Source organism: Cydia fagiglandana, chromosome 1 (genome assembly GCF_963556715.1).
Source record: "Cydia fagiglandana chromosome 1, ilCydFagi1.1, whole genome shotgun sequence".
Lineage (NCBI taxonomy): Eukaryota > Metazoa > Arthropoda > Insecta > Lepidoptera > Tortricidae > Cydia > Cydia fagiglandana.
In genome coordinates, this window is record NC_085932.1 from 4025775 (window position 1) to 4040678 (window position 14904).

The 14904-nt window shown below is 40.7% G+C and overlaps 1 protein-coding gene across 1 annotated transcript; it reads right to left on the minus strand.

The window, feature by feature from the left end:
• Positions 1-736: 736 nt before the first annotated feature.
• LOC134669821 (loricrin-like) lies at positions 737-11662 on the minus strand. Its single transcript, XM_063527445.1, has 8 exons — positions 11657-11662; positions 10768-11011; positions 10240-10282; positions 9581-9856; positions 3605-3614; positions 3123-3306; positions 2270-2305; positions 737-910 (listed from the first exon to the last, which is right to left on the minus strand). Exons 1-8 carry the CDS (start codon positions 11660-11662, stop codon positions 783-785), a joined length of 927 nt encoding a protein of 308 aa, XP_063383515.1. The 3' UTR covers positions 737-782.
• Between the last annotated feature and the right edge of the window lie 3242 nt (positions 11663-14904).

The window sequence follows — 14904 nt, forward strand, 5'->3', positions numbered from 1 at the left end:
AATTCAATTATACTTTACTAGTTAAAATATAAAATCCCAGAGGTCGGCATAACACAGGCCAAAAAAATTCAGGCGATTCAGACAGTCCACCGCCTTTACTGACCCAATATAGAGTCGGTAGGCAAAGAAGGATTTTAAACTAATAATTGGGTAGTTAAACAAGTTGTAAAAAAAAGATTTTATCGATTTCCGCAAAATTAAATTTAAGTAAAGCGAATAGGTATTTGTTCATGTATCAGACACCTCGTTTGGGGTATTAGTGCTCGTCCAGACGAGATTTATTGGTCTATTTGATCAAAAAGAAATTGGTGTCAATCTCATCTAGCGTTTACACGACACTAACACGATTTAGTCAACAATTTTGGATTTATATATATTTATTTATTTATTCTTGCGTGCGGACGTCCATTTTATCAGTCATAATCTTACATTAAATCCTGTACCGTTATTCAAAACCTTACATTACAAAGAGAGCAGCGCTCGTTTTCGTGCCGGAGGCGGTCATCCCTATTATTATTTCCCTTAAAACGTCATCTTTTTACCTACTGGCAACACCAGGCAGCCAATTTCAAGTCTAATTCAAGGCTAATTTCATTTGTCACACCACTTGATTTGATCAGACAATTTGATCAGATTGGGCGACAGCTGTCCCGTCTAGACTGGCCTTTATAGCATCAGTTATCAATCTCTCTGAATGAATCTGAATCAGTTAAGGTAAAAATAAAACAAGTGCATGTGAGAGGGGTATTCATGTATTGTTGATAATGGAGCTACGGATGGGATCACCAAGATTTCCAACCGCCGCCGCCGCCGCCGGAGCTCCAGCCGCCGCCGCCGGATCTCCAGCCACCGCCGCCGCCGCCGCTCTTCCAGCCGCCGCCGCCACCACCGCTTCGCCAACCGCCTCCGCCTGTAGGTAAGTACATTTTCACCACAACAGCTCGGAAAGGCTTATTTTGCACTTCAAAAACTGATAGCAAAGTTGCATTTTATTTACATGTGAGGCAAAGTAATCAAATGCAAATTTTGAGTTGTTTTCTTATGTTTGCTGGTAGAATTGACTTTGATTTGATGATTTTGGGTGATAAATATTTAATAACATTCATTTGGATTTGGTTTGATATTTTACATTTAATATTTGCTTCGGGTTGGTGTGGTGTAAAATTTTGTGTTTCACTCGGGGGCAAATTTTGTTTAACCCTCGTGCTTTGAAACCCTCGCAACGCTCAAGATTCCATTTTTCGAACCACTCGCTACGCTCGTGGTTCAATTTTGGAATCTTTAGCTTGCTCGGGTATCAATATTAGCACGAGCGGTTAAACAACAACTTTGCCCCCTTGTAAAACAAATAACTATTAATTTAGCTTAAGCTTATCTCAAGATGCGTCCGTAAATTAATGCATTTTGAGATAAACTCAAGCGTTCAAATGTAAGTTGTAAGCAAATATGTGTGTGGCTTTTTCATATTTAACGTAAACAAGCGCCAAAAACTAAAAATAAATTAACCTATGGTAGTGAGAATTTCATTGCTATTTAGTTTTCCATTCTTGCGCCAAAAGTAACTGATTAGAGAAGTGACATAAAATTAACAAATTAAGAATTACTCAAGCATAATAATAACCGGTGCTAATACTGGTAATAGCCATGTAAAAATATCGGAACAACTCCGAATGTCACCTTTAGATTGTTAGCAGCATAAGAATCCCCAGCACGAAGCCCACAGGGTGGGTTATCAAGATAGGAAAACTAAAAGTATTTCATAAAAATGCCATGAACATAAACTTAATTTAAGCTAAGACCTCGAATGATCATCGTTAAATTGTAAAACATGATATTAATTGTAAATATCTTCTGTATTCGGAGTAATTTGTGCGGTTGCGAAACCTCGGGTCGTCGAGCGAATGGATGACCCAGCCTTTGGCGGACAAACGTTCTCTAGCATAAATACACATTATTCATTATATACCCACGGTAAACACCTGTTTATATTATTAAATTATTATTCGTTTTGGGTCACAAATTACGTCATCTTTAGGTACGGTAGAGTTCACAAACGTCTTTCCAAGCTAACGTTCCAAAAACATATTTACACGACTTTCTTGTCAGTGTCTTAAAAGCGTGGAAATATAATTATAAAGAGGTTTGTGAACTCGACTGAACATAGATCGACCTAGTACCTACTAAACTTAGCTAATCCTTGAACTATGTATGGATATTAGACAACTAGTAGGTAATTAGTCAGACGTGACGTGAGTGAACGTAGACTTACCTCCGCCGCTGCTGATGACTTTAATGATCTTCACCTCTGTAAATGTACAAAAAGTAATATAATTTTATTTTTAAAATGTATTTCAGTATGTAATACGATTAGTAAATGTTTGTTATACTGGAGAGCAATTTTAGGTACCTAGTGCGTTATAACTAGTCATTGTAATTTTCGGTGTGGCGTAGTCGAATTAAAGCAATTGCTAATATGAATAATAATTTCTAGAAAGATTATTAGGTATTAAGTTTAATCAATAATTTTAGCTGCAATTGGGTACCTATAGGGTGTTACTGACCATCGGGCTTTAAATCCAGGGCTCGATTCTACTCGTTTAACTGAGCTACTTTTATTATGGCACCAACCCCGAAATACCGATTTTTTTTTTACGTTTTCATACATTTTGTCTGATCAGGGGGCCGATTTTTGAATTTCGATCGCTCGATTTCGTCACTCGAAAATCGGTGGAAAACGGTGAAATGCTAATTTTTGAAATACGAGCGATAGAAATTTTGAATCTATTGGTATTGACCACTCGATTTCAATTCTATTAGTAGAATTTAAATGCCTAGTAGTGGAGATATTATTTAACGAAATACACGAAATCGAGTGGTCGAATTTCAAAAATCGGCCCCCAGATGTCGACGTTTTCTATGGAAAAGCCAAAAAAATTCCCCGATTTTAGGGTTGGTCCCATAGTAAAAGTAGCTCAGTTTAGCGAGTAATATCAAGCCCAGGAATTAAAGCCCCATGGTCAGACACATACTGTATACAGATCCATTTAACGCAACAATGCTGCACTCTGTCACTCGGTACGCTCTGTCATGGTCAAGAAATAAAGATAACTTACGGCCGCCACCGCCTCCGCTGCGCCAACCGCCACCGCCACCTCCAGACTTCCAGCCGCCGCCGCCACCACTCGACCAGCCCCCGCCGCCGCCGGACCACCCGCCGCCGCCGCCGCCGCCAGACCAGCCACCGCCGCCGCCGCCGATGAAACCGGCGTGCACGGCCACGATCAAAACCAACAAGCACAGGAATATCTGGAATAGAGGTTTGTGTCTTCAGACTTTGCATTATGTTATTTCAGTTTTGTTTTTCTAACTAGATTTTTATTTTATTTTTGGAAGCACGTGTGTGTGTCTGTGTCTATTTACAATTTTATGAAGGGATAAATATACATACCTAACGACGCTAAACTTGCAAAGGAGCAAATGGTGACCTGCTCGAACGTCTATCTTTCTCTAATGTTAATTTCCACAAAAACAATAAAAGCCGGCAAAGGTGCCCGTAACTTTCGTTAACATCACTTCGCTGCACCAAAAATGCTATAAAACTTACGATGCCTGGGCTATAACCGTGAAAATCAAAGTTCGCAAATTGCGGGCATTTTTCTCTGTCACTCTAATTACACCTTCATTGGAGTAAAAGAGAAAGATCCCCGCAATTTGCGAATTTCGGTTTTCGCGGTAGCCCCTCTGGTTATTAGGGCTGCACGAGTTATTAGTGTGTTACTCGTATCAGTGTTCTCGAGCTAATAGTAAATTTCCCACGTCCCCGTTCAGACTGGTACTTGTCCTTTATTATATGATTAGATTGATTAGGTACGGTAGAACGGGGTGACTTTCAAATGCAGGGGCGACTGTAAAATTCTAGTTTTATATTATAAAATTGTAGCCATAATATATTTTTATGCGAGATTTTCTTACAGTAGGTGAATATGAATATACAGTAATCTAACTAGTTACATGGAACATTTTCAGTAAATAATGAATAATGGTAATTTTATGGCCGTTTTAAATCTATCAAAGTAACCCCAAATTTTCAAAAGTCACCCCGTTCTACTACCTATTACTATGTATATTATGTACCATCGCCTTTCGGCATAAGTACCTAAGGCTCCTTCAGAACCTTAAGCAAGTTTTACTGTAAGTAATTAAGAAAAGCTGTCTTTTAAATGCAACTTTTTATGACATTAGTGCAGTGTAGGGAATTTACAGTTTAGTTACCTTCATGATTGAAGCTCAGCGATGAATGCTTGTCAGGGAGTCAGTACTTGTGCATTATATACCAAAATGCATGTCTCACGTCGAGGTCTGGTCTTGGTTCACGGCGCTCACAGCTCGCTTTATCTGAAGGGCACCAGTTTAACCGTGGTCCCCGATGCATATCTAGTTCTTACTGGCCCCGAGATCAAGTTACATTGTATGAGCTCACATTCGATGTGAAATGTGTTTTTAATTAGATTGCTCTTTGAGCGGAAACGGTTTCGAGGAGCGGATGCAACCTATTGTGCTTTAGCCCCCATTCGCACGACAGCTTTTTCAACGCGCGTTAAAAAAGCGTTTGAATGACACAAATGGAAAACCATGTATGTATTCACATGACAGCGGTAGCGCTTTTTATCAAGCGTTGTTGGATTTTCGACTTTAAGCCTTGGTAATTAAGTCGAATTTAGAGTGTGGACAGTTTTAAGCGCTTTTTTAACGCGCGTTGAAAAAGCTGTCGTGCGAATGGGGGCTTACTCCCAACTTGTCATCTCTGGTGTCTTGAGCTCAAACTAATAACAGGACACCTTTGGCAAGTTAATAGTAAGTAAATTCATTAGCATGTAACTTTAAAAAAACCGGACAAGTGCGAGTCGGACTCGCCCACCGAAGGTTCCGTACTTTTTAATATTTGTTGTTATAGCGGCAACGGAAATACATCATCTGTGAAAATTTCAACTGTCTATAGCTATCACGGTTCGTGAGATACAGCCTGGTGACAGACGGAGGGACGGACGGACAACGGAGTCTTAATAGGGTCCCGTTTTACCCTTGGGTACGGAACCCTAAAAACAGCGATTGGTAATTTAAAAAACCTACCTAATAGTAATCTAGTATAACTACGAAAACAATATCTATAGGCCTTATGTAGGTACATCGTTTATTTTATTAACGAACTCGGTAATAGGTACGTAATAGGCAGTATGAACAGGAATGTACCTAAAACGCTTTGGTCCGAGCGTTTTTTAATTTTAAGTAAGTTTAAGAGTCTTAACTCTTCTAAGACTAACAAAGTTTATTTTGCTCGGGGCAAGATAAACAGGGGCCAAATTCGACACGTACAACTGTCAGATTTCGCATCCACGTCAAATCAACAGTTGATTTTATCGCATACTGAGTTATGATTCCATCAACGGTGGATAATATCATTTGGTACAACCAAAACTCCACTCTAAACTAAGGGTGGTTCGTTTTGGTTTGCTTGTCACCCTAACTGTGGATTGTTAATGTCAAATTTTGACATTGTACGTATTCGAGAACTTATGATTTTTCCCACATCAACGGGAGATCAACACGATACGTCAAACGTCGCTTGTCGAATAGGGGTCCAGTAGGTAGGTATGAGGATTCCATACAAGTCATAGTCTTATTACCCCGTTGAGTCTTAACTCACCTCTGCTCGCTTATGCTCCTAGGATCGCGGTGCCGTCATATAGCGGCCGTCTTCACACAAAATAATACGACATCCATATTTAGCCGTATTATTTTGTATGGAGACGGCCACTATGTCATATAGTGGCCGTCTCCATACAAAATAATACGGCTAAATATGGATGTCGTATTACCGTCGCACCGATATCCTATGAAAACTGAGTTTAACGGAGCCTGTGTAAAGGCCCCAGTACACAATGGGCCATTGCCGGCCACTCCAAGGGACGCAGCCATGTGGTAGAATGAGATAGCAATATCACTTACTCCCTCTAACGCATAAATGCGTCCCTTGGAATGGCCGGCGATGGCCCATTGTGTACTGGGGCCTTAACAGCGGCGCCTAGGGGGAGACCACGGTAGGCGGTTATCACTTATCGCACTGGATGCGATTCGCACGTCGCTCGCACATCGACGTGCGAATCGCATCCAGTGTGATAACCGCCTAAGCGCACCGACGGCGAGAGTCGCAGGCTCAGTGTGGCTCAGTGACAACCAGTTGCGGTAACTGCGAGTTCTTGTGCCGAGACCAGGCGCTATCGGATATCCGATGCCAATAAATGTGCGTTACAGTATGAAGTTACCTACTAAAGGCGGGATTCCACCAGTTTGCGGCACGGCACAAGCATATTCACTACAAAAAACCTTGTGCCACACACTTCGATACACTGGTGGAATCCCGCCTAACGCTACGTCTTACGTAGGCGAACAACGCGCGAACGCGGCGCGGCGAAATCAATCCTTTGATGCCCATAGAAGTGTCCTACGTAAGCGATCTCGTTGCGAACGCGGTGCGGCGCGATTTGCACGCGAATGTCAGGCGGCGCGGCGCGGCGCGGCGCGGCGGCGGCCGCTTTCGCCGCGCCGCGCCGCGCCGCGTTCGCGCGTTGTTCGCCTACGTAAGACGTAGCGTTAGAATACTGAGGGCCTACCGCGAACCATGTTCGACGTGTTGCCTCCCTGTCGCACTTACGTACGAATTTACAAGTGCGACACAGAGGCAACACGTCGAACGTGGTTCGCGCGGTGTAGGCCCTGAGCGAAGGGTTGACGAATAACATTCATTTTTTTGTCTGAATAACATTATATTATTATAGCAGATATAAAAGTAAAATTGGAAGCGCTGGTGCCCTAGTGGTAAGAGCGTGCGACTTGTGATCCGGAGGTCGCAGGTTCAAACCCCGGCCAGGCGTGGCTCACTCCGCGATTTCGTCGCTTTGCTACAGGTAGCTAAAAGTACGTCTGTTCCACACCAATTTTGGTGGTTATCCATAAGCCGCGCGTGGCACTGTCGCCACCTAGCGGCCATATCTGTCCGATCGTCCCAGACGCGTTTTGTTAGAGAGTGAGCCTTCTGTACCTAGTACTATGTTATTGTTATAATGAGTTTTTTTATACCTACATATATATGTATCATTTGATATTTACTATATTTTCGGTGAAGGTGTTTTCCTTCGCACAACGTGAGGAAACGGGACTAATCCTAATAAGGCCTATAGTTTCCCCTCTAGGTTGGAAGGTCAGATGGCAGTCGCTTTCGTAAAAACTAGTGCCTACGTCAATTCTTGGGATTAGTTGTCAAGCGGACCCCAGGCTTCGGCTTCAGCCGTGGCAAAATGCCGGGGCGAGGAAGAAGAAGAGGTACCTAATAGTGGACAACACGTGGTTATGTCTAGCAAAGATGATGCGAATAATTAGCCACCAAGGTCGTGTGTTTAGACCTCAACAGACTTTTTCTCTGAGTATTATGAAGTCATTAGACTCTACAGCCATTCTGACCTCGGTCAACGCTCTAATTCGGAGGAACTACGCTGTAGTCTGTAGTTATTGAAAATTGACCTCTCGCATCCGTGCCGCCACGAGCAAGAGAAGCTGTAGCGGATATTTTGACAGTAACTTTAAACTTGACAGTCTAAGGGTCGGTTGCACCAAACTGTTACGAACGTTAAAGAGTTCGCTAAATTTTTATGTATGGAAAGTTTCATAGTAAAGGCGCGGGGCGCGCCGGCTGACGATGATCAGTCTGTCAAATGTGGTTGGTGCAACTGGCACTAAGGGTCGGTTGCACCGAACTGTTCGTATCGTTAAAGAGTTCGCTAAATTTTTATGTATGGAAAGTTTCATAGTACCTAGTGCGCCGGGGCGCGCCGGCTGACGTTGATCAATCTGTCAAATGTGGTTGGTGCAACTGGCCCTAATTGTTTAGTCAGCAACGAATAGTGATAGCCAAAGTGCAAGGACGTATCCAGCCAGTGAACCAAAGTGGCCAAATATAGCGGAACACATCCTTATTTCTATGGTACCAAAGGTGTGTTATAATACGATATATTTGTCGCTTTGGCTGTCATATCTACTTGATGCTGACTCACCTCATTGGAATTAAGGTGGCAACCGGGTGGCAACTTATTGGAAACAGTGTTCAGCACTGATACCTTTACGTTACATGGCGTATGTTATTACACTTCGACATCGGTTACTTGCAAATCCCTTTATAATATAAATTAGATTATTTTGGCCCAAAATAGTTATTTACGAATGCGAAAAATTGGAAATTCGCACGTGTATCGTACAATGTTTCACAGTAGGTACATTTGGCCCTTTACATTTTCGACGTAGTTACGTAATGTCCTTATTATAGCACCGGTGTCGTAATGTAGCACCAGGATTTTAACCTTTTCAGCTTGCATTATTTTATTAATATTACATTCGAGAATAGAAGTTGGGTGATATTAAACCAACGAACCTAGTTATTTTAAACATAATTGACCGAGCAATTGCTAAGTAAGTGTCTTTGTTACCGGTTTATGTCCGGCTATTTTCCTCTGCACGTTTAAATTGTCAGCGCCTTCCTTTTATATATTAATTTTATAATATTCCACAGTGATACCTAGGGGTTGTGCACAAATCACGCGAGGTATTTTTCGGCTACTTTTTGACCCCCCTCTCCCCTGGTGATATTTGGTGAGGTTTTTGGCTACCCCCCCTTCCCCCACACAACCTCACGTGTATTTTTTTACAATTTTTTCATTGGACTAATTTTAAAATGAATAGTATTGTATATAGAAAATCTTGTTTATTTTTCTATTTTCGTTAAATAGACTCGCTATTTTGAAGTGCAGAGTGAAGATTTATGTTTAACGTAACCGAGAAATAGTATCTACTTATGTGGTAGGTTTTTTTTTCTTAGTTTCTTTCACTGTAGAAAAATACACGTGAGGTTTGCTTAAAACCCCCCTCCCCCAACGTGACCTATCGTGATTTTTTTCCTGACACCCTCCCCCTATCGAAACTCGCGTGATTTGTGCACAACCCCCTACCTATAAATCATTTCTTGTTGTATTTTTTAATTATCTATAAGTTTTAGCTTAGGTGAAAAATTATACGTGCTACACAAGAGTACTAAGTCTTATGTATAGGTATTTGAAATCAGTATTGGCAGCTAAAATTACCTATGGTGGTCTTGTTTCACAAACAACAGTTATATGTTATCGATATATGCCATAAGTATACTTATTAACTATGCTATATAATATACTAATGGCACAAGGCACAACTCTGTTTCCGATATTCCTGAATGTATTCCGATATGTCACGTGTATATTATATTTCAGTCCTATTAATTAGCTCTTCAAAACGAAGAGGATATAGGTAGGTAAAGGTATGAAGGATCATGGTTGTAAAAATACCTATTTATAAAAATATCAGTCAGTATTTTCATGGTATTCGTATGTGATGTGACACATCCTTAGCATATGATTCAGACAAGGTAAAGTGTAAATAAAACTAATTCATATGATAGTATTAATGTATTGTTGACAATTGAGCTAATAATGGTCATCACCATGAACCGCCGGACTTCCAGCCACCGCCGCCGCCACCGAGCGACCATCCGCCGCTGCCGCCGCCATAGCCGCCGCCGCCGCCAGATTTCCATCCGCCGCTGCTACCTCCGAGCGACCAGCCGCTGCTGCCGCCGCCGAACCCGCCGCCGCCACCGGACTTCCATCCTCCGCCGCTGCCGCCACCATAGCCGCCGCTTGACCAACCGGATGAGCCACCGCTGGGCCAACCGGAGAAGCCGCCACCGCCGCCCCCGCTCTTCCAGCCGCCGCCGCCGCCGCCGCCGCTAGACCAACCACCGCCGCCTGTATATTCAAAATTAAAACTTTAGATACCTACTCGCTAACGGATGCTTTTTTAACAAGCTCTAAATATAAAGTGTTCAATTTTATTTCAGAAAAAAATAAACAGATAATTATGTCGTTCTATATTTACATCATTTAATCACTTAATTTTACTGTCGAAAATGCAATCAAATTGTAAACTTTTGCCGGATATTTCTGAATTTAATGGTTTAAACACAATTTAACAATCTATTCCGAATACGCGAAACTTTGGGAATGGTTGTAGGAATAGGGATAGAGAAAATCTAAAAACATGCTGATTTAACCGTGAGCATGTAGAAACCTAGAAATAGTGTGAGAACGTGAACTGTTCTTACCTCCGCCGCCGCCGGTGGTGATGATTTTAATGATCTTCACTTCTGTAATAGAACAAAGATGGGTGCGACTTATAAAATGTGTATGGTGTAATACTATTTACTGACAAGGTCTATGTTTCAGGTTTCTAAATAGAAGCATTTCTAAGTAAGCGTTAATTGTTATACGTTTAAATTATGTTAGAATTTAAGTTTAAGGTTTTCTAATGAGATTGGAAACTTGTCAGCGTGCAACAACTTGTATTATTAAAGATACATTGAACCGGATAAATACTAATACGGAACACGGCTAGACTCGCGATTGTAATGAGTTTTAAGGTTTTAACTTATACCTATGAAAACACTATTAGATATACGTTATATTACATGCGATATGAATACACATTCTTTCATTCGTGCCTAGCGTGTGTCAAAGTGGTTGCACTATAGGTGTACCTATCTAAGTCCCATATGGATAACATACCGGTAAAAAAAATTCTTGCAGTTACTTTCAAAATTGCCTTCTAAGCAGCAGACAATGTTTAACTTACGTCCACCACCGCCGTGGCCACCGCCGCCGCCGCCGCCCGACCAGCCGCCGCCTCCATAGCCGCCGCCACCACCGCTAGACCAGCCACTGCTGCCGCCACTCGGCCAGCCGCCGCCGCCGCCGCCTCCGCTCGACCAGCCGCCGCCGCCGTAGCCGCCGCCGCCACCGCCGCCGCTGGACCAGCCGAGAGAGCCAGCGCGCGCCGCTACGGCCAAAGCCAACAAGCACACGAATACCTGGAATAGAGGTTAGTTCATAATAAATAACTGTTGTTGTCTTGCTTTAGTGTTATTCTTGATGTTTTTAATTATTGAATTCTAAAGCAACTGGAACAGAAAAGGTGTACCCTAATTTAAGGGCTATTAGGTACCCACATCAGAAACGTAAACAAGCGGTTAACCTTTTTGTTCGTTTCGTTCTGAGAACACTATCCCCTCCTAGGATTATTAAATGTTTAATAGTACCTAGTAGAGGTAAATATCTCAATGCTAGATTACTTGAATAAAACCAAATTAATATTTTAACCTTACTTAAGTCCATAGCAACATACAATATCTTTGAGGAACAAGTAAAACTGAGCGTCAAGTACTGGGACGTTTACCATGTTCATAAAGCTATTTTGCAATCAAGCCTTTTTATAGTTTAGTCATTAAGTTTTAACGCTGATTTATGATATGGTAATGTTAAATCTCATTATAGTATTCACAAAAAGCATCCTCTCACGCTCTTAGATAATGTTCCAAGCCACAGATCGTTACTGTTGGAGCGACATAATTATTATCTCACCGAAAAAATTGAAAGTGCAATATGAAAGGCAGTTATGATTACGATGATGAGGTTAATGTTTAAAACCTAAATACTGCCGAATTTGTTTAATGTAATTTAGTTACCTTCATGTTTGAAGCTGAACGATGAGTGCTTGTCTAGGGGTCGGTGGTCGTGCGTTATATACTAAAAGGCATCTCCCACTCACGGCGAGGTCTGAACTGGATTTATAGCGCTCACCGACCGATTTGCCTTTGATGAACCAGTAGAAGCGTGATCGCCGACGCGTACTTAGCTGGTACTGATGTGAATGTCAAGTTATATTGGTCGTGCTCGCATAAGATACGAGATGTGTTGTGAATTAGGGTGGTTTTGGAGCGGAAGCGGTTCCTACGAGCTGATGCAACCCATTGTGGCTTGCTCCCAGCCCGTCATGATGCCTTGAGCTCGAGAGGTTAATTCGACTTGTAATGATAACTCGTAACATTATGGCGGTTTTGTGGTGATGTCACCCGCCTGGGGCCTTTGAACCGCGTTGGTCATGTCATTTGACAGTTGATCGGTATCGGAGGAGTCTCGGGTTTTAGTTCTTCGCCATGCATTTTATTTATACATGTTTAACCATTAGATATAAGTACCTAATTTTAGAAATGACGGAAAATGTGTGTGGAAATATTCATGATAAGGCTGTATTAGCAATGCGGCTGGTTTAGCCCCTGTCCAGTACCGTCTTTACCATAAGGGCACACGGGGCTCGTGCCCAGGGCCCCCATCCTCAGGGGGCCCCGAAGGACATCCAGTAACAGTAATTTTGATTACTTATAATAAATAGAAAATCATAGTAGAAAAATGTTAGTTTAATTCGCTTTCTTTACTTTCCAAAAGGGCCCCAAATTCGTATGTGCTCAAGGGCCCCAGGCGTAGTTTAAGACGGCCCTGCCCCTGTCGGACTAGTCTTATCCCCATACACGGGGTAATTACTGACACAGGTTGGGGACTTTGAACCTTATAACAATTAGACGGCCTCCTAGCCTAGTCGGTGGTCACTCTGCCTACGAAGCAGGAGGTCCCGCGTTCAAAGCCTGGGGTAAGGGCATTTATTTGTATGTTCATCACAAATATTTGTTCCTGAGTTTATAGGAATGCTTTCTATTTAATATGTGTCTACACATATATAAATATTTGGTCGTCTAGTCCACAACACAAGCCATATTGAACTTTTTGTAGGGGTATGTCGATTTGTGTAAGGCTGTCCCATAATATTTATTTAGATATATAAGGTACTTATGAAGACACTTGGAAAAGGTGATACAACTTTATAATTACGTACGCTTACTTAAGAGCCCTTCAACGTGCACACTAGCGCCGCTACTAAATTATCGTGATTATTTAAATTTCACGAAAGATATTTAAAAAAGGAGGCCGCTACGGACTGTATTGTGTATTTAAGTACCATTTGAATACATCAAACTAGTTTTTATGTTGCTGGATTCGTCGATCTAGGAACTCAAAACAAAAACTTACTCGTATGTGAGCGAATTAAGACCTATGGGTGGAAAGATAAGTCGGGCCCTGGAGGGAAACTACCTTAAATCCTTAAGCTGGCTCATTTTACTTAAAGGAGACATTCGTTTATTTTTAAAAAGAAACAAAACTGCATTCAAAGTATTTCTCTTTTTTTCTTCAATTTGGCTTGTCTAAAAAAATCTTATAATTACTAAATATTAGATTTTATGGATATTTTGTACGACAGACGAGTGTAAGACCTAATGTTTCTTGGAAAAATGTTATCATTAACATTAACTGTATCGCATAGTAGAATAAAGTTACGAGTTTTTATTTTTTTGATGTTTTAGGCGGTTCGAGTCCCGGACGAGGCAAGCGAGTTTTAGAAAACCTTTGAATGCAGTTTTGTTTCTTTCTAAAAATAAAGGAATGTCTCCTTTAAGTAAAATGAGCCAGCTTAAGGATTTATGGTATAGTTTCCCTCCAGGGCCCGACTTATCTTTCCACCCTGTATACATATGCATCCTTGCACCCATTTTTTCCACTTGACTGTACAGTCGCGATCAGATATATTATCAATATTATCATATATGCACTTTAACTTCTTGAAAATAAAGACTATGTTAAGATATTTGTGAACACCCTCTCAAATATATACAGTATACCTATGCAATCGCGGTAGCCCCGAAATGTGACAAACAACGTTTTAGAAGGTGTAAATAGCCAGTTTAGTGTCTGTCAGTAATGTTTCCATTGTACCTATACAAAGTTCGTAATACAACGTCATACATAGCTAGGCTTGCATTGAGACGAGAGTAAAATCCGTAGGCATACTATCTAATGTTAATGTTAGCTTGTAAAGCATTTTAGTCATGCTTGGTAGGACTTGTTTTGAAACTAAGCACTAAGTAAAATAAGCACGTAGGTACATAATAAGCATGTACCTAATTGTGTTTCCGTCCTTATTCAACTATAATACATTTAAGTACCCACATATATTCTAAAATTAAAATAATTTATTTTTATAATTAGTACCTACTTACCTATATGAAATTTTCAGAAAGATTATCACATTGAACAACGATTAAAATATGTATTAATAATGAAATCATACCATTTAGTATGTAAGTAGTTAAGTACCCCTTACATTTCATTAAAGTGTCAAAAGGTGTTGGCTTCAGCTCCGCGCACGCGCACGCGTCCGAAGGTCTGGAATCCGGAACACCATTACTCCGTGATAGGAAAGACATAAATCATACCATTAAAATTAATATTGTGTCTAATATTTGTTAATTTTAACAATATACAAAATTTAATTTTGAAATAGGCAAGTAAATACTAAACAGAAATAAGTAATAAATACATTATATAAATAAATACACAAACATTCCGTGTCATTAATTGATGAATGAACATTGAATTTCTATTACCTATGAGTTACATGTTCGTCACCAATTGAATAATAACAATTTCCTATGAAATGGTCAAATAAATATTTCTTAAAGGTTATTTCATTGGAAGGGCCTCGGGGAAGGGCCTCGTCAGTAAAAGTATTGAATAATTTTATTGCCATGTACCTAATTCATGCTTTTCCTGCTTAGTGAAAGGTTCGTCATGGGCATTATGTCTAGGTATAATGTAATGTACTTCTTGTAGATTGCATGGCTATAGTTTTAAAACGTTTGACATACCTAACTACATTTTTCACAGATGATACTGTTTAGCAAAAATACCTATGTCAAGTAATGTCAACCCACAATCATATTTCAATAAAATATATGCACATAAAATGTCAACTTTGTGCGTCAATTCTTTGAGTTGACATCTTATTGGAAAATTGATGTGGATTATTGCTTATCATCATCTA